This window comes from Typopeltis vanoorti, chromosome 6, assembly GCF_054136105.1.
Source record: "Typopeltis vanoorti isolate ZY-2024b chromosome 6, IOZ_Tvanoo_1.0, whole genome shotgun sequence".
NCBI lineage: Eukaryota > Metazoa > Arthropoda > Arachnida > Uropygi > Thelyphonidae > Typopeltis > Typopeltis vanoorti.
In genome coordinates, this window is record NC_143554.1 from 109,333,987 (window position 1) to 109,355,702 (window position 21,716).

The 21,716-nt window shown below is 35.4% G+C and overlaps 1 protein-coding gene across 2 annotated transcripts in view; it reads left to right on the top strand.

Annotated features, from left to right (window-relative positions):
* Positions 1 to 21,716, top strand: part of LOC150105791 (uncharacterized) — a 68,908-nt gene that overhangs the window by 10,024 nt on the left and 37,168 nt on the right. The window contains exon 2 of one of the 2 annotated variants that reach the window (XR_016548403.1): positions 4,004 to 4,135. Coding sequence is in view for 1 of the 2 variants with exons in the window: in XM_090393590.1 (XP_090249716.1) it covers positions 4,694 to 5,254 (561 nt within the window). In the remaining variant the exon portion in view is untranslated. The other variant, XM_090393590.1, reaches the window with a different exon arrangement.

The window sequence follows — 21,716 nt, forward strand, 5'->3', positions numbered from 1 at the left end:
ACAAAGCGAGGAAAAAGGTACATGAGATATGGAACATTAAAAGTCTACATGGAAAAGAAAACAAATTAATTGATGAATTTAAAAAATCAAGATTGGATTTGCTAGCAGTCACAGAAACAAAAAAGAAAGGTCAAGGTTGCCAGAAAATGAAAGATGGGTATATACTTTTCTATTCAGGGGTAAACCCAAGAGAATGGGGAAAATAAGGGGTAGCTTGCATAATTAAACCAGATCTCAAAGAATATATTACTAAATGGCAACTAATAAACGAAAGGTTGTTGACAATCACTATAGACTTTAAATCAGACAACCAAGTATTCACTGTAATTGTTGCATATGGCCCAAACGATAATGCCAATAAAGAAATTAAAGATGAATTCTTCAAACTCTTACAAAAAACAATTGAAGAAGTTCAAGGGCATATCATACTACTAGGAGACCTTAATGGCCTGGTAGGGAATCAAGTAGATGAAGAAACGAAACAAGTGTTGGGATCACAAGGAGAAATAACCCGGAATAATAATGGAGAAAGAATAATAAATCTTTGCCTTACAAATAATTTAGTGATAGCGAATACTATGTTCAAGCATAAAGAAATCCATAAGTTTACCAGGGAAGAGCCCAATAGAAACGAAAAATCTATAATCGACTATGCCATCATAAGCAGATCGTACTGGAAGTATACAAAAAATGCAAGAGTCTACAGAGGTCCTGAAATTGGCAGTGACCACTACTTATTAGTATTGGAAACAATCCATAAAATAAAAGTTGAAAAATGTAGAAAAAGTAGCAAGGAAATAAATGTTAAGATAAAGAACTACAAACTAAAGAAAGAAGAAACAGCCATTGAGTATAAAAGTAAAATAGAAGAGAAGATGAAAGAAGTAGAAAAAGAGATATATGAAGACCAAGATGTAGAAAACCTATGGTACTGGTTCAAAACACTTCTTCTAGAAACAAGCAAAGAAATTTGTGGTGTATCATTAAATAATAAACAGAAGAAACATAAAACACCCTAGTGGACTGAAGAACTAAAAGGAGAAATTAAAAAGAAAAAGCAATTATGGAAGAGATATATAACATCAAAACTGCAGGTTGATAGAGAACTATACAACAACCAAAGAAATAAAGTTGAAACCTTAGTGAAAGCAGAGAAAAGAAAATGCTGGGAAGATTTTGGACATACTTTAGAACAAAATTTTAAAGGAAACCAAAAACTCTTCTATAATGTTTTAAGAAGAATGAGGTCAGAGAAAGAATGCCCCATAAAGTTTATCAAAAATAAGGATGGAAAGTTACTCACAAATTCCGAAGACATCATGGAAAGATGGAAACAGTACTTTCAAGAATTATTGGAAGATGCAGGACATGGAAAAAATAGAACCCTAAGAGCAAGACACACAAGCAAAATAGAAGATCAGAGTGAAGAAATTCATGCAAATGAACTGTTAGCAGCAATAAATAAAATAAAACTGGGCAAATCAGCAGGCCATGACCAAATAACACCAGAAATGGTAAAGAATTTAGGAACGAAAGCCATAAAATTTCTTTTACACCTATTCAATGTTGTATGGAAAAAGAAAATTATTCCCAAAGACTGGGAAGTAGCTATAATAATCCCCATATTTAAGAAAGGAGACAACCGCATAGAGGAATTTCGCTTTTAAGCATTCCAGGAAAATTATATACCTGCATTTTAGAAGCGAGGCTTAGGAATCAAATAGAGGACACGCTGGATGAAATGCAATATGGCTTTCGAAAAAATAGAAGCACACAGGATCTTATCTTTAGTCTTAGACAAATATCAGAGAAAACATTGGAATATGGAAAAGAACTACATTCATGTTTTATAGATTTTGAAAAGGCCTTTGACCGAGTTCCCAGACACTTAATATGGCAAACATTAAAGTAAAACAAGATACAAGATAACTTAATAGCAGCCATACAAAGCCTCTACAAAAGTAATAGAAATTATGTAAGAACCTGTAATAATAGATCAAAAGAATTTGAAACAAATGTAGGAGTGAGGCAAGGCTGTATCCTCAGCCCACTTCTCTTCATCGTAGTAATGGATGAAATTTTAAAGGCATGCCAAACAAAAACAAAAAAGTTCCACTTAGGATACAGGAAACTGAAAGAAACTAGGATTTCACATATGGCTTTTGCAGATGATGTAGTGATTCTAGCAAATACAGCTGAAGATCTGCAGTACAATATCAACTTTGGCATGAAGAAACAAAGAAAAGGAATATGACCATAAATATAAATAAAACTAAAACAATGATCATATCTAGAAATCAACAAAAACACACAATAGAAATAGAGAATCACCAACTGGAACAAGTGTCCACTCCTTTAAATACTTGGGATCATATATACAAGAAGATGGTAGACTAGACACAGAAATTAACAACAGGATAAGAGGGGGAACAAAGCTATTCTATGCAATGAAAGGCCCACTCCTAGATAAGAAAGAAGTCACCCAAAATACCAAAATGGCAGTGTACCGTTCAGTGTTTCTACCAACATTAACATACAGTTGAGTCTTGGAGTTTAACAACAGGAAACACAAATAAACTACAAACAATTGAAATGAAATATCTCAGGAAAGTGGCACAAAAAACAAGACTAGACCGAATAAGAAATCAAACCATAAGAGACAGCCTTCAAGTTGCACCTCTGAATCAATTCATAACACAAGCCCAAATGAGATGGTTTGGACATCTCAATCGAATGGAAGAAGGAAGAATAGCAAAAACTGTATACGAAAGCCAGAAAATAGGAAAAAGAAAGATAGGCAGACCCAGGAAAGGTTGGCAAGGAAATTAAAGAAAAATTGGTAAAGAAGGGAATTAATTGGAAAGAAGCAAAACAACAAACCTTGGACAGGACAGCATGGAAATCTCTTTGGAAAAATCTCGACGCTTAAAAGCATAAGAGATCATAGACAAAGAAGAAGAAGATTTAATTGACTTTTGTTTATTCTGTTTTTGGAATTATTGGGAATTCCCCCCGCCCCATTCCTGAATAGTGGTCTTACCTACTTTGTATTTCCTCACCATTAGGAACTTAGCAGCCTCCCAGATCAGTATGGCATGATCACTATCAATAACTAGTTGCAAAATGGTCCTTAACTTAGACCCCCCACCTCTTACTTCAGATGCTATGATCAAATCTTAACACTCTTTGCCTTTGAGCCTTAGACCAAATATATTCACCAAGGCAACAAATTCACCCTTTTGATCCTGATGCTTTTGGCATTTGTATATGGATGTAACAAGTTACCTCCTGCACACACACTCAATAAGTCTAAATCCAGTGCACAGAGAATCATCCCTTCACCAGATTCATAACATATATCCTCGTTCCTTTTTAGGTTTCACCCGAATTCACTCTCACTCTTTCTTCTTCCAGCAATCCTTTCATACCTCCTCATTCATACTGCATTTGCCACTACTTAAATCTGTTCCAATGAGCACTAAAGTATTTTAGTTTTCTTTTCCTACCCTGGATTGCATTTGTCACATCCTTTATTATTATTATTATTACTGGTGTCTCCATGGAATCAGGAAATTCGTTGCAGGAGGCACACACACTGATCATTATTCACCAGTTACTTATACTATTCCTTAAACTCATTCACTTTCATAGCAAAAAAGCTGCCTCTGGCAATCCATTCCAGTTATTCCCCACTGGAATGGATTGTCAGAAAATCTAGTTCACACATCTTAATGAATAGAAATAAATATTCTCTAATAAATCAGTAAGAATATAGTGTAATTTAAAGTTGTGTGTGTTGCAGTATTATTCAGAAATTGTATGATTGTCCAACACTTTCTTGGACAATCATACAAATGTCATTCCAGAGTTTTTATTATGTCAATAAAAACTCTGGAATGACAGTTGTATTTATTCTGCACATGATCTGCTTCCACTGCCTATTCAAATAGTTTATATTTATTTTTTTTTCTCTCTTTTTTTTATTTATTTTTATTTTTTATAGACTATGTGGCTGTGTAATCATCTCACTCATTATTTGAAGATTACTTACAATATGGACAGTAACTATCCCAACAGCACTCTGTGAGATAGCTTGAAAACCAAAAATGTTCGAATGCTAAGAGATTGCAGACTGGTAAGAAATGTTTAACAAAATGGATACCTTGGAAGCTTTCAAACTATTCAAAATGATCCTAAATATATATATATATGTATATAGATTGTGAAATTGTTCCAAAATCAGGATTTCTTGACAGAAATTCCTAAACAGGATTTGCAAATCTGGATCTATGAAAATTCTCTTTAAAGAATATCAAAAGCGGTCTTTTAGATTGTGATCTCAGAGTTTTCCCTTCAGTATACAAAAGTCATAACCTACAATATACATTTCTCAAAATCAAGAACCATCTTAGTTCTGTATATCATACAACATTCACAGTGAATACCAGTTGGAAAATTCTGAAGCTCATTAGAAGCATCCTGTTTATAGTATATTCAGTGGCAAAAATTATTCAGAAGTTTTTCAGCATTTTTCAGAACAAGTAATTTTTTTTTTCTGACTAGAAAACTTCTGTTGTGCAGATTGCAACAAAAGTCTTTTCCACCTTCAAGTTATTTAATATAAGGAGAAAGCATTTTGCCATTTTAATTACTGAAAATAATTCTTAGTAGAGAAAATTATTTTTAAATAGTAATGAAAACTAATAGAATATCTTTTATATGTCCAATCTGCAACACAGATTTTCCCATACAGGAAGATCTTAGAAGACACTTAATAATCCACATTAAGGAAAAACATTCAGTTTGTGCAGTATGTGGCAAAGAATTTTCCCAAGCAGGGACTCTCAAAATCCACTTAAGAATTCATACCAGAGAGAAACCTTTCAGTTGTTCAGTATGTGGCAAAGAATTTATCCAAGCAGGATCTCTTAAAACCCACTTAAGAACTCACACCAAGGAGAAACCTTTCAGTTGTTCAGTCTGTGACAAAGAATTTTCCCAAGGTGGATCTCTTAAAATCCACTTAAGAACTCACACTAAAGAGAAACCATTCATTTGTGAAAACTGTGGCAAAGAATTTTCTCAAATAGGATCACTCAAAACCCATTTAAGAATTCACACTAAGGAGAAACCATTCATTTGTGAAAACTGTGGCAAAGAATTTTCTCACATAGGCTCACTCAAAGCCCATTTAAGAATTCACAGTAAGGAGAAACCATTTGTTTGCGAAGATTGTGGTAAAAGATTTTCCCAAGTAAGATCACTTAAAATACATTTAAGAATCCACACTAAGGAGAAACCATTTATTTGTGAAACTATGGCAGAGAGTTTTCCTAAAGATCACTTAAAATCCACTTAAGAATTCATACTAAAGAAAAATTTTTATTTTATATAATTTATAGCAAAGAATTTTCCCAAGGATACATGCAATCTTAATAACAGTAATTAAGAATTCAATTTTATTTATTTTTATTTTTTTATTATTTTTTTTAACTATCTACTTGTACAAATATCTGTAGATTTGAAGCTCAATAATGTTTGCAAAATCTCTTTCAGGTAAGATGAATATGGTGATAGATGCGATTTTTAATGCTATGCAGGATGTACGAATGAAAACTCTGGTATGTCATTTGCATTTAGCTGTGTCTTTTCCTGTCACAGTGAATTACACTAAAACCTGGTAATATCTTTAACATGTTTTTCTTGTCAAAATTCATTGAATTTTGACAGGAAAAATGTTAAAGATATTACCAGGTTTTAAAGTAATTCATCATGATTTGATGCAAACAGTGCTCTGCAGATGTCAAAGTAATACTACTTTTGTGTATTTTGAACCTACAGGGGGGGGTTATCATAGTAGTAATCAATGCTGTAATTGTTCATTGCAAGTCTGCATTGTTTCCCGTAGAGCACACATACTGGCCAAAGTACCCAATCAGGAGTTGTAATAAATTCCACTGAAACAATGGAGAAATTTGCTGTTGAGTTTTGAAAAGAAAAATAGTGCTTTAATGACCTACTTATTAATAAATGAAATCAAGCCGTGTACCATGAAATTAACATGTTACAAATTTTATGATGATTGCACTCAATCTGAAAAATAATCCTCTCTCCTTGTCACTATTTGACATTGGTGCTGCAGACTTAAGTCTTTGGTTTAATCCTTTATCCAAGTGTAAACAAATAAAGTTTGCACCTGAAGTATTTTCAGGACTGGAGCAAAGGTAGCTTGTAGTAAAGGTGGTATAGGTATTCATTGCTTGCCTTAATATCTCCCATAATGCAAAGCACATCTCTTTGTGGACATGTATAATGCTATGCATTAAGAGAAGAACCACTACCCAGACTGGTTTTGACCTTTATTGAGTTGCTGTTTTTAAGTAAAGACCTCTCTAAAAATTAGGCGGTTCCCCAGACCACTCCCTACGAGTGACTGAAGGACAGTCCAACTCAGTGGCCCACTTGTAAACAGGCTCACCCCACCACCAAGCAGAGCCATAATCGCAGTGGTGGTTCCACTCAGATACAGGTAAAAATCACCCCCAAGCAGAGCCTCTCACATCTCAGGGAAAGCAACCACTTCTGCACAAAAGCACATCAGTGGGAGCCAGACCCAGAAGTGGTGATACCAAGGTGGAAGTAATGGAGAAGTCATATTTAGTTATACCAGTTGCCAAAAGGTGTCGCACCTTATTATTAAAATTCTCTGGATTAGAGATAAGTCAATGGAAGTTTTTTCACTTGCCTATACTACCAATTATATACAGGAATACCTTGATTATCATGGTTATTGTTGCCACGAAAAATACCGCAATAATTGAATCCACGATAATCGGGACAAATAATGCGTGTAAAATGGGTGATCAATGCCAATGATTTTTCAAATCTATTAATTAAATTTTATATATCAAGTAAAAAAGAAACATGTTAAGTAAAAAATGAAGGTTCATTAAGAAAAACAAGATTATTCTTTAATCATTATTTATATATAAGAAGTACATACAGTACATACAATTATTCTTTCTTGGATAAAAATTGGTGTAGAATTGTCTGATGGATTTTTTCTTTCTTTTTTCTTCATATAAAACTCAGTAGCAACAGATGGAATTTTCAATTTCCTCACGAACTTTCAGTGATTACTTGAGATTAGAATCGCCGTTCAAGATTTTTTCTTTAAAATTTTCAGCAATTCTAAACATTTCGTCCATTTCTTTGAGGGTAAATTCCTTCTGTGCTAGGTCAATTTGTTCGTCATTATCATCGATTTGAGCATAGTAAGCACATTCTCTCACGAGGTTAATTAGGTCTTCATCATCCAGCTCCTTATCGTGTGACTGAAGCAGGTCCTGAACATCACCTTTTTCAATTTCTTTTAGTCCTAGATCGAAGCCAAGCTCAGTTATGTCATTGATAACATGGGTTACTTCATCTTCAAATCCTTTAAAATCATTTGCACAATGAGGAATAATCTTTTGCCACGCTGCTCTCAGGTTGCTAGATGTTACTTCACTCCATGCTTCCTTGACATTCTCAATGCAATTTTTGATATTGAATGCCTTCCAGAATTCTGTCGAAGTCATAGCTTCATCTCCTGTAGTCTTTTCTATTCCTTGTTAAAAAGTTCTTCATAGGTAATATGCCTTAAAGGATGCGATTGCACCTTGATCCATTGGCTGGATGATGGAAGTGGTATTAGGTGGTAAATAAATAACTTTTACATTTTCGCACAAATCATTCAATGCTGTTGGATGACTAGGTGCGTTATCTAATATCAACAAGATTTTAAAATCAAGATTTAATGACTTGCAGTACCTTTTAGCTTCAGGATAAAAACAGTTTTTAAACCAATCCTCAAAAATAGTTTTTGTCATCCAAGCTTTTCTATTGGATCTCCAATGAACAGGGAGAACATTTTTATCTAAACTTCTAAGCGGGCGAGGATTTTTTGAACGATAAATAAAGAGAGGCTTCATCTTGTAATCTCCAGAAGCATTGCCACATAGTAAAAGTGTTACACGCTCTTTCGAAACCTTGTAGCCAGACTGTGATTTTTCATTTTTTGCTAAAAATGTTTTAGTCGGCATTTTTTTCCATAATAAGCCTGTTTCGTCAGCATTAAATATCTGATCATCGGTATAATTTCCTTCTTCAATGATCTGTTGCAATTCACCAGGAAAACTAGCTGCTGCTTTTTCATCGGCACTTGCAATTTCATCTTGTACACGAACACTATGAATGCTCGATTGCTTTTTGAACCGATCAAACCACCTGAACTTGCAGAGAAAGTTTCTTCCACTACTGACGGCGAATCATTTTCGCTTTCTAATTGTTTTCAAACAAATTCAATGCTTTTTTATAGTCATTTGACTAAGAGGAATTCTCTTTTGGTTACAATCTTCTATCCACACTGACAATAGCGTTTCCATTTCAATCATAAGATGGCTTCTGTTTCTCATAGTTTGGGACACACAGACGACATCAATGCACTTTGTCCTAGTTGCTTATAGTTTGAAGCGTGATCTAAAATATGGTGAACAGTTGATTCATTTAGACCGTACTCTCTTGCAATTTTGGCTTTGGTTATGCCTGCTTCATACTTATTTATCATATGCAACTTATCTCCTAAGCTGATCACTCTACGTTTCTTTTTGATAGCTGTAGACTTGAAATCATCCTTGTTTCTTTTAGCATTCATTGTAGGGGTAAATAACAAGAGAAATAAATATCCACATGTACTTCAGGCAAGGGTGGATAGTTACTGGTAAGTGGTGAGAAGGCGCCATCAGATAAAAACGGAGCGCTACAAGAGAGCAATACCTGGAGCGTGGCGACTCGAACTGGTTTCATATGTAGTGGGCTACATCTCGCGGCCGTGATAATTCGAAATTGGAGTGCAATAATTGGAATTTTGGTATCAAATTATAAACCGCGATAAATCGAGAATCGCGATAATCGAGGTATTCCTGTATTTGGTTTAATCCTTTATCTGAGTGTAAGCAAACAAAGTTTGCACCTGAAGTATTTTCAGGACTAGAGCAACTAACTTGTGGTAATGGTGGTATAAGTTCTCATCATTTGCCTTAGTATCTCCCATGATGCAAAGCACATCTCCTTGCAGATATGTATAATACTACAGGTGCAATTGGATAAAGGATTAAACCAAATATATATTTTTGAAGTTGAAAGTTTATTTTTCACTTGGTTAGACTATAATAAATTTAATTTAATCCTTTATCCAAGTGTGAGCAAATAAAGTTTGCACCTGAAAAATCTTCAGGACTGAGGTAAGGTAGTACAACACCCGGAAACTCGTAGCAAAGATCGACCAAGCTAACATCATTCCTATCTCAGTATCTCCCATAATGCAAAACACATCTCCTTGTGGATATGTATAATGTTATGCATTAAGGGAAGGGCCAAGGGCCACTACCCAGACTAGTTTCGACCTTTATTGAGGTCTCTTCAGTGGTAGCCAGGGCCAGAAGTGGCGATACCAGGCAGAAGCAATGCCGAGGTCATCTTTACTTATAGGAGTTGCCAAAGGGTGTGCTATCTTTTTATTAAATTACTCTGAATTTAGAGAAAGATGTTGAAAGTTTATTTTTCATTAGACATATGAAGAGCCAAAGGCTTCAATTAGGACACCTTATTAGGACACCTCTCGGCAATACTCATAGAAGGGTGGTAAGTTCTGTTCGCTACAAACTTGATATTAACTAGGTCTACCTACTCACTGATGAGACCTCAATAAAGGTTGAAACCAGTCTGGGTAGTGACCTTCTCTCATAATGTAGAACAGTAATACAGCACCTAGGAGCTAAGTTCACATTATGGGTAAATATCAAGAATAGTGATCGGATCTTGCTCCACCTTAGACATGAGTTGCCTCAGCTTGCACTACCTTAAGGGTCAGTTGCTGCAGTATTCAGGTATTTGCTTACGCTTGAAATCTATATTCGGCATGAAACTCTTTGAGTTTCTTATTCGGCTAAGAAACTATATGGGATATATATCCCTTAACTTAAACAAGTTTATTTTTCACTTTGTTAGACTATAATAAATTTAGTTTAATCTTTTATCCAAGTATGAGCAAACAAAGTTTGCGCCTGAAAATATCTTCAGGACTGAAGTAAGGTAGTACAACACTGGACAACTCGTAGCAAAGGTGGACCAAGCTAACATCACTCCTATCTCAGTATCTCCCATTATGCAAAACACATCTGCTTGCAGATATGTATAATGGGTAGTGGCCCTTCCCTTAATGCATAACATTAAGATTAAACTAAATTTATAATAAATTTAGTTTAATCCTTTATCCAAGTGTGCACCTGAAAATATCTTCAGGACTGAGGTAAGGTAGTACAACACCGGGAAACTCGTAGCAAAGGTAGACCAAGCTAACATCACTCCTATCTCAGTATTTCCCATAATGCAAAACACATCTCCTTACGAATATGTATAATGGAATATGTGTAATGGGTAGTGGCCCTTCCCTTAATGCATAACATTATACACATCTGCAAGGATATGTGTTTTGCATTATGGGAGATACTGAGATAGGAGTGATGTTAGCTTGGTCCACCTTTACTACGAGTTGCCCGGTGTTGTTCTACCTTACCTCAGTCCTGAAGATATTTTCAGGTGCAAACTTTGTTTGCTCACACTTGAATAAAGCATTAAACTAAATTTATTATCATCAAATATATAATTTGTAGCATAGCCAAGTGAAAATGCTTTCATCAACTTATCTCTAACCTAGAGAATTTTAATAATAAGGTGTGATCCCTTTTGGCAACTGGTATAGGTAAATATGACCTCCATTACTTCCACCTTAATATCACCACCTCTGGGTCTGGCTCCCACTGATGAGATATCAATAAAGGTCGAAACTGGTCTGGGTAGGGATCCTTCCCTTAATGCATAGTATTATACATGTCTGCAAGATGTGCTTTGCATTATGGGAGATACTAAAGCAAGTGATGAGAACTTATACCACCTTTATCATGAGTTGCCCCAGTCCTGAAAATACTTCAGGTGCAAACTCTGTTTGCTTACACTTGGTTAAAGGATTAAACCAATTATATAATTGGTAGCATAGCTATGTGAAAAAACTTCCATCAGACTTTAGTCTTGTATATAATATCCATATATTAATTGTTGAAGGAAGTAATACATTTTGCTTTTGGTGCAGCTTTATATATAATACCAACTGCATTTTGATTAATTTAATTCAGTTGTAAGTAGTTATATGCAGGTTATGATATCTGCTTCATGTGGCACTGCATACACTAGATTGAGTTACCTTCTTTATTGCTATAACATAAGAGAATCCATGTCTTTCAAAAATTAAAAGTACAAATGTATAATTTTGTGCAGTTCTCCTCAAGATATTGTACAGTTGTATTAACAATCACCATTATCAATCTGCTATTCATATGTCAAGTTGAGTGGCATGTTGCAGCATTGAACTGCCATGACAGTATGTATATATATATATATATATATATATATATATCGTTGTTGTGGTTCAAATAAAATCATCATCAAATTCTTAATATGTACTGTCTGTGAGTGTACAGGATAATTATGATAGTGCCAATTAAAAAGTTACATGATTACTAATTTCTGATCAATAATTTTCCTCCAAATTAATCTGTTATCTGTCAAGAATCCAATATTATCATATCTTATATTTCTGTCTTTTAAGGCACTTTTTTACTGTATCAATTCATCTACATCTTGGTTTTCCTCTGGGTCTTTTTTCCTGCCAACCTGGCAGAGAATGCTTGTTTTGCTAGTCTTTCCTCTCCCATTCTGTTTAAATGACCATACCACCTGAGATTAGTTCTATTAACACATTCTGAATACTAACAATGAAAACTTATTTCCCTATATCTCTATTTTTGATGTGATACTGCCATTGGTGCCATCTGTTCACTCCACTAATTTTTCTCAAACTCTCATATCAGAGGTCTCTAGTCTGATCAAGTGTTTTAGTTCTAACCCAGCAGTGAGATTCATAAGTTAAAATTGTCTTGAACACTGTCTTATATATACAGCTAATTTAGTGTTTTGACTAATTTCCTTCTTATTCCATATAAATTTATTCAGCCGACTTCCTACCATACCAAATTTACTAATTCTGTTGTCTACTTCCATATTTAATTTATCATCATCATCAAATTCCTGCCATGTACCCTCAAGGGGTGTACAGGATATGATAGTACTACATGAAAAAAATTACATTATTATTAATTTCCTATCTACAATTTTCTTCCAAATGAGTCTGTTACTTGTCAAGACTCCAACATTATCAGATCTTATATTTCTATCGTCTAAAGCACTTTGTACCGTATCAATCCACCTATATCTTGGTCTTCCTCTGGGTCGTTTTGCTGCCAACCTGGCAGAGAACACTTGTTTTGCTAATCTTTCTTCGCCCATTCTGTTTAAGTGACCATACCACCTGAGATTAGCTCTGCTAACACATTCCTGGATGCTGACAATGTTAAGTATTTTCCTAACAATCTCGTTTTTAATATGATTTTGCCATTGATGCCATCTGTTCACGCTTATAATCTTTCTCAGGACTCTCATATCTGTGGTCTCTAGTCTTTGGTCAAGTGTTTTACATCTGACCCAGCTCTCAGATCCATAAGTTAAAACTGGTTTTAACACTGTCTTGTATACAGCTAATTTAGTGTTCCGACTAATTTCTCTCTTATTCCATATGAATTTATTCAGTTGACTTCCCACCATACCAGCTTTGCTGATTCTGTTGTCTATTTCTATATTTAATTTACCATCTTCAGTAAAAATCGTGCCTAAATAGCTGAAATGTTTTACTTGTTCCACAGGTTCTCCATTCACAACACAGTTGACATTTTCAATGATTCTGCCTATTTTCATTGTCTTTGTCTTTTTATTGCTGACCTTCATACCATATCTATTACAACAGCTATTCAATTTAATCAGAGAATCTTGCAGACTTGTAGCAGATTTATTCAGAAGTATAACATCATCCTCATAAAGCAAAGAGCTGACATTAACATCTCCAATTTTGATATCATGTTTAATACCACTTTCCTTCATAATGTGATCCATATAGATAATGAATAACAGAGGGGATAATGTACATCCTTGTCTCACACCAGATTTAACATTAAACCATCTTCCTGTACTTCCTTCAATTCTACTGCTGACTTACAACTCAAAGACTAAGTATTGCTTGATATAATGCCATATTGACACCATATAACTGCAGCGTATTGAATAGCTTCTCTCTTGGCACCTTGTCATATGCCTTTTCCAGATCGACAAAACTTAAATACAGATCTTTGTTATATTCCCATGCTTTCTCGACTATTTGTCGTAAAGTGAAGATCTGATCCTGACAGCCTCTATTGGGCCTGAATCCAGCTTGTTCTTCACCAAGCTTTTCTTCCACAATTCTTCTCAACCGTTTCTCAAGTATACTTGCATAGATCTTGCCAGGAACACTCAGTAGGGAAATACCTCTGTAATTCTCACATGCAGTTTTATTTCCCTTTTTATATATGGGTACTATGAGAGCTCTACTCCAATCATCGGGAATTCGTCCCTCTGTCCAGGCTTTTTTGCAAGTCCGATTTTGATATCAGGTTTAATACCACTTTCCTTCATAATGCTATACATATAGATAATGAATAACAGAGGGAATAATGTGCATCCTTGTCTGACACCATATTTCACATTAAACCATGATATTCGCCCAGAAATGCTCGAGTATGGAGGTATAAAAAGTTACTGAGGCTGCACTCTGCATAGTTCAGAAGGTACTATACTTCCTTCAAATCTAACTGCTGACTTACAACTCAAATAAAGACTAAGTATTGCTCTATATAATGCTCCACTGACACCATACAACTGTAATGTTTTGAATAGCTTTTCTCTTGGCACCTTGTCATATGCTTTTTCCAGCTCTACAAAACTTAAATACAGATCTTTATTATATTCCTAAGATTTCTCAGCTATTTGTTGTAAAGTGAAAATCTGATCTTGACAGCCTCTATTTGGCCTGAATCTAGCTTGTTCTTCACCAAGCTTCTCTTCCACAATTCTTCTCAACTGTTTCTCAATTATACTGGCATAAATCTTACCAGGAACACTGAGTAGAGAAATACTTTTGTAAATCTCACATTCAGTTTTATTTCCCTTTTTATATATGGGTACTATGAGTACTCGACTCCAATCAACTGGAATTCCTCCCTCAGTCCTGGCCTTCTGAACTATGCAGTGCAGCCTCTGTAAGACTTTTTATGCCTCCATACTTGAGCATTTCTGGTTGAATATCATTACTCCAGCTGCCTTTCCGCATTTAAGACTCTTGATGGCTTTTTCTACTTCAAGTATGGATATGTATTCCTGATCTGATTGCATGCCTGCTCAGTGTTTTTTTAACACTGTGCTGTCACTGATTGTTTCATTAGCAATTTTTCAAAGTAATTACTCCATACTTCAAGGATATCTTTTTTGCCAGTTTTCATATCACCTTTATTATCTCTAATTCCTTTTACAGCACTCTTTCCGTTATTTCAACAACCTTCTTGATATTGCTACCTTCTTGATATTTATTTTCTATGCTTTTACCGAAGTCTTCCCAAGATTTTTGTTTAGCTAGTTTTACACAGTATTTAGCTTTCTTATATTCTTCTCTGTATTCTTTGAGCTCAAGCTGACTTATTTGCCAAGAACTTTTGATGTGCGTTTTTCTTTTCCTTCACTGCCTCTTTAACTTCCTGTGGCCACCATGGAGTTCTGATTTTTCTATCCTTGAAGACAACCTGACCACATGCCTCTCTGGCTGAATAGATCAATGTTTTCTTCAGAGTTTGCCACTTAATCTCCAAGGTTTGATTCCTGTTCTCAAACTCTCATGTTTTCTTCAATAATCTTTGTGTATTTTAGTCTACAGTTCACATATGAGAGCTGCTCAACTTTTATTCACTTTAAAACTTTCTTACACATTCTTCTTTTTAGTATGAAATTCAATTTTATATTGCTCAAGACTAAATGGCGATCACTTCCAATTTCAAATCCTCCATGCACTCTAGGGTCCTGCACCAGAGAGAAAACATCACTATCCACAATGAGACTATTCTTATAATATAATATAATGAGACTTTTCTTATTCCTTGCATCTTTTCTCCATGTGAATTTATGTATATTTTTATGTTGGAGCATGGTGTTAGTAATAACCAGTCCATGTGCAGCAGAAATCCAACAAGTATTTGACATTATTATTAGCTTTTCTTTTTTCTCCAAATTTTCCCAAAATATTTTTGTATGTCTGACCATCATTCCCCACTTTGCTATTTAGATCTCCAATAAGGACTAACTTTTCATTTTTCATTCTGTCAATTGCTTTCTCTAAAGCAGGGGTCTTCAACACATGGCTTGCAGGCCATCTGTGTCCTACGAAGCTCTTTGACTTGACCTGCCGGCCATTTTGAAAAAAAAACTACTTAACATTAAAACTTGATTAAATAAGAAAATAATTTCATTGAAGCCAGGCTGCCACTAAGCTATACCGGTATTTAGAATTGTAAGACGCTTTCTAGCTTCACAAGGAACGGCGTGCATTTCATACTTTACATAAAATCCTATATAAATAAATATTAAATAGACATGATTCTTCAGTCATCTATCAGCACCAAGCGGTACTTAAGTACTAGTACTAACATCGCAGGTAGATGGCTGAAGCAGTAGTTCATTCGAGTGCGCTGTCTAGTGCCTTCCAGATACATCTCGAAGGTTTTCGATACTTCGTTATTTTCATATAAATACAAGAGGATCTCATTCACACTCAATCGTAAACAGTGTGATATTCATCTATAAGCGCACGCAGGTTCATTGTGTCGGCCATAGCCTATTGTGGTTTTATATTGCCATACTTTTTTCATTAGTGTGAGTCATATTCACTGCATAATAACTGTTACATGGCCATTTTGGATAATTTTTTGGGTTCACCTTCCATCACTAAGGCGTCTACGAGTAAAAAGCATAAATCAAGTGATTCTTGTCAGGTTTTTAATGAAAAGTGGATCAATTTGTACTTTTTTGTGCCGATCGACGATAAGCCAGTGTGTTTAATTTGTTGTGGGTCAGTGTCAGTATCAAAAGAATACAATGTAAAACCACACCATGAGACAAAGGATGCATCCAATTTCAATCACCTTCAAGGGCAGCTTTGTGTGGACAAAGTGAACCGTCTCCAAATTGATTTAAAATGCCAGCAGAGTACGTTTAAAAGGCAGAGGGAAAAAGCAAAGTGTGTGTCAAACTTTAATACATGATTTTTGATTTTTTTAGCAATATTTTCAGTTACGTAATAGCTGAAAAAATTGCTAAAAAAATCAAAAGCATTCTTGGAAGGCGAGTTTGTGAAAGAGTGTCTCATCGCTGCTGGGGATATTCTGTGCCCAAATAATAATGAAGTTTTTAAAAAACCGAGTTTGTCTTGGGTAACTATAGCACGATGTGTCAAAGAACTTGCCAATGACATTGATGGAACTTTAAAAAAAAATGGTTATCCGAACTTGTGTCATATTCACTTGCTTTAGATGAGAGCACAGATGTGAAGGATACAGTACAACTGGCTCTATCTTTGTCTATGACATTGATCAACAATTTAATGTGACAGAAGAACTGCTAGCTCTCATACCTATGAAGGGAACAACGAAAGGCACTGATATTCTTGAAGCCGCCAAGAAAACGCTCCAGCGTTTTGACCTCAGCTTAACCAACCTCGAGGTTGTGGCCACTGATGATGCCCTTGCTATAGTGGGAAAGAACGAACGGTTTGTTGTGCTGCTACGGAAAGAACCAGAACAAACTAGAAGAAAAAGATTTCGTCCATTACCACTGTTCAATCCACCAGGAGAATTTGTGCGTGAAAACTATTGAATTTGAGAATGTCATGAAAATTATTGTGACTGTCATCAACTTTTTAGGGCAAGAGGATTGAATCATCATCAATTCGAAGAGTTTTTGACCCAAGAGTGGCTATGTGGTTTATTATAGTGATGTGCATTGGTTGAGCAGAGGAAAAGTTTTTAAAAGAGTCTTTGACTTAAGGAGCAAAATACAGCAGTTCATGCAAACCAAGGGGAATCCGATTGCGGAATTTAACGATGCAAAGTGGATGACAGACTTTGCCTTATGATCGACATCTCGTTGCATATGAATGACTTAAATATGCGGCTACAATTCAAAGATCAGCTGGTGCACACTCTGTTTGATCACATCAAAGCTTTTGTGGCCTAGCTCAAACTTTGAGAGGCACAACTCGCAAAAAAAGTCTTAACTCATATTCAGCTTCTCGCTGAGTCCAACTGTTCGTCTCTGATGAATATGTTACAAAATTAGATGTGTTGCGAAGTGAGTTCGAAGAGAAATTTAGTGATTTTCATAATCAAGTCTTCTTTAGATTTATTTTCAATGACATTCAGTGTCAGTGCTGCTGAAATGGCAGGTTCAGTACAAATGAAGCTGCTTGAACTCCAAAACAACTCTTCGAGAGAAAAATTATTCAATATGCCCTTGCTTACATTTTACAAAGACTACATTTCTGAGGATACATTCCCTAATCTTCGCCGGCATGCTTTGAGGATGTGTGGTTTGTTAGGAAGCACATACTTTTGTGATCAGTTCTCCAGAATGAAGCATGTGAAGTCCAAGACAAGAACTCAGATTATGGACCAACATCTTGAGAATACTCTCCACATAGCAATTTCCAACATTGATGCCAACATTAACAAGCTGGTCAAGGATAAACATTGCCAAGTTGCCCATTGACATCGTAAAAAATGAATGTTTTCTTCATTAAATTATCTTTTTTCAAGTATTGATTGTATTTACTAATCATGAATCCGACTCCTACCTATGCTCTTAAAGCTGAGTTTGTTTATTTTTATAGGATTTTATGTAAAGTATCAAATGCACAGCATTTCTTGTGAATCTGGAAATCATCTTACAATTCTAAATACTGCAGTATAGCTTAGTGGCCCACGGGCTTCATTGAAATATTTAACGTGACCCGCATTGTCTGAACGGTTGAAGATCCCTGCTCTAAAGCCTCAAAAATTCCTTCACTTCTACCTTAGTAGAACCTTCTGTGGGACCATAGGCACAAATAAGTCTCATTGTCCAGCTCTCTATTCTGATATTTGCCCACATCACTCGACTTGATATTGCCTGCCATTCAAGAAGATTAGCCTCGTATTTATTGCTCAGAAAAATCTCAGCAGTTTTTGTCTTTTTTGTTTCAGTCATCCCTATTATGTCGATCTGGTACTTATCCAATTCCTCAGCTAGCTCCATTTCTTTGCCATTCAAGCTTCTTATGTTGATAGTACCGATCTTCAACTCTGGTGATATTGAGTTGGGGTGTGTTTTAGGGTTTGTTCCAGTAGCTGACTTTTTGCTGTTTGCCGTGGTTCCCTGGCAAAAACAATGGGGGGGGGGGCCTTGTTTAATCGGGCGAAGTCCCAGCCGGCATGAAATTCTGTCATGTTGTACCATCATTGAATATTGTGGTTTAAGCCAATAAGCATACAATGTGGTGGGCTAAATCCCAAATTGCCAGCCCATTCTCATTCGTTCAGTATCCAGGTAGATACCTAACAGGGTGCACCATGAGAAGATGAGGATTGGACATTAGGTCAGAAGCAAAAATTGGACAAGATAGTGATACTAGCTAAAGAGTTGGACATTGACAATGAAAATGTTCAGCAATAGCTAGAAGCTGTGAAACTTATCTTATAGAGCTAAAAGCACAAAGTTGTAGAAGAGAAGACACACTGCTGTTGTCACCACACTCTTCCCTGGACTTTCTACAAGTTTTACATCTGATGAACCATCCTCAAAATGTTTTATTGCATTTCATGAATTTGAAGTTTATGATGTAGCCTTCAGTGCCTCCTCCTGTGAATTGTCCAATTAATAAAGCAGCAGCTTTGAAGAAAGAATTGCTCCATATTTCCAGCTGGTTATTTTACTCTATGCTCCTTTCATTATTTTTAATAGTACAGTATTGTGCACAGTAATTTTAAGTTGATTTGTACATTGTATTATTTCACTATAAACAAAGAGTAACATTAGTTAAAAATACAACAAAACAGACTTACATATTTCATTCAGCATCCAGGTACGTTAATTGTTAATATATCTTTATAGTTCAGCTAATGATTTCCAACTACCGACCTTTTCGACATATGACAGGATCATTCAAACAGAACTCGGTCACGTCTAGGACTGTAATAGCAACATTTAGATAATTTTATGATGGAGAGGGTTATAATTGATTGCCATCATATGCTGATCTTGAATTGAGACCAAAAACATCTACTGTGATGTTTTTGGTCTCAATCGTAGTAAGCTGACACCCATTATTAAGAAATATGGCTTTACAGGATTAACCTCAATCATCATTTTAAGATGTTCGGAACAAAAAAAAAACAGGTTGTCACTATTTCTGCAATACATACTCACTGGAACTTTAGTTCAGATGTATCATAATACTCATAAGCATCTAACAAGAGTATTTGCTCTCAGAATATGCTGATTTGAATATAGCATATCAGGTAACTCGATCACTTAGTATCACTTTTTTGCATATAGTGTAAACAAAACTCAAACTTCAATTTGTTTTCTTTTATAACAAGGTATTATTACCATTAAAAAATACTACAAACTCTAAGGCTGTCCGTTATGAAAAGCATTTTCAGTGTTTTGTTTACACTATATGCAAAAGGAATACTAAAATTAAGACAGTTACCATAATTGCAGTATTAGCCATCACTTAGATGAGTATGTATCTCAGAGATCTGTGATGGAAAAATTATCACACAGAACAGTGAAGACAGATGTGAGTGCAGAGTAAAATAACATTTGTTAAAAGAATCACAGAAGTAAAATTACTAAAAGAGGCAGTAAGTTTATTTGACAGAATTAAATATTTTTAGCACTGACAAAAGTTTTCTCTCAGGTGTATTTGGGGAGGGGAAGGGATTAATAATATTTCTTGCTATCTGTTCAAAAGATTCCATGTGTGTGTGTGTGTGTGTAACATATACATAAACATATGCACATATGTTAGCCAGGTATAGTGAATATAAATAAGCCCACAGCTAGACCTTTGTTGCTTGTAGTAATTATTTTTAAGATTGAACGAAGGATGGCTAGACAGTGTCTAAAAAAGATTGGTTTAAATAGCCCTTCTGATAGCAATAATGTTTCCTCTCTGGTTATATGGATAAATAGACTTGTGTCTAAAGCGACTAATTTCTTGGTATTCAAAATGGATTTCCTGTACCTTGCTAAAGAAATCTTTGGGGTTCGTGTGAGAGGTTTTGCAAATGTCAAGTACTAGTTTTTTGTATTTAGCCAAGTTATATGTGAGAGAATGTCTTGCATTTACAGTTAATTTTGATGGTATACAATCTTAAATAGTCTGCATGTATACAATCTTAAATAGTCCGCACAGTTAGCCTAGTGGCTGTGTGCTTTGCAACCATATGCCTGGGGAAGGTGTGTCCTAGGTTCGATTCCCATTGGTGATGTGAGGAGCTGAAGGATCTTCCTCAGCCATAGCCAAGTTAGCCAGTAGGGTGTTTTCCCCAGTTTATCCTGGGGTTTTTCATCCCACAAAGCAGGCAAACCAGCCTTGAGAACTCAACACTACAGACATAGGATACACTGGGGCATAGGACTTGACCACCTTATCCTGTGAGCAGTTTGAGGTCCGATGATTAATAAACCCTCAACACCGCAAGGTAAAGGAGGGAAAGGAAGATGAGATGAGACAATCTTAATTGATTTTGGCTATCTGTCGATCTGTGGAACAGTTGGTTTTTTGAACAAGGGGCATATCGGATACTTGATATTCAACAGATTAAGTTTTACAATATTATTATCCTATCAACAGTTTTACTCTAAATTGGTCTCTCAACACTCCAGTTTATCAGTTCTTATTCTTATATTTGTTTTTTTAGAACACTGCCGATCACATTGATTTGCATAGATCTTGACCTCCCTCTGTTTTTTTTCCCTGCCATCTTGGCATCAAACACTTGTTTTGCTAACTTTTTACTTTCTCATTCTGTTTAGGTGACTATATCACCCAAGATCAGCTCTTCACTCGTATTCCTGAATGCCAACAGTGAAAAGTTCCTAATATCTTCCTTCTCCTATCATGCAGCCATTGATTCCATCTGTTCACTCCTTTCATTCTTCTTCTTATAACTCCTATCTGTGGCCTCCAGTCTTTGATCAATTGTTTTATTTCTAACCCAACTCTCAGATTTGTAAGTTTAAATATATATTTGAACAACAAACAACATCTTGAATACATCTAGTCTAGTATTTTGGCTAATTTCTTTTCCCTTATTCCACATATGTTTCGGTTGGTTCTCCACCATACCACCTCTACTTACTCTATCTATTTTCATATTTGATTTGCCATCTTCACTTAAAATTATGCCTAATTGGATTAACTATTTTATTTGTTCTATAGGTTCTCTATTGAAAATACCTTTGGAGTTTTCCATGTTCCTGCCTATTTTCATATTTTTCATCTATTGGACATTTAAGCTGGATCTATCCTCTACTTCCTCTACTTTGAAGAACATCTGCTCACTTCAATCTTTCCTGTAAGGCCTTATCAGCCAACTCTTCTT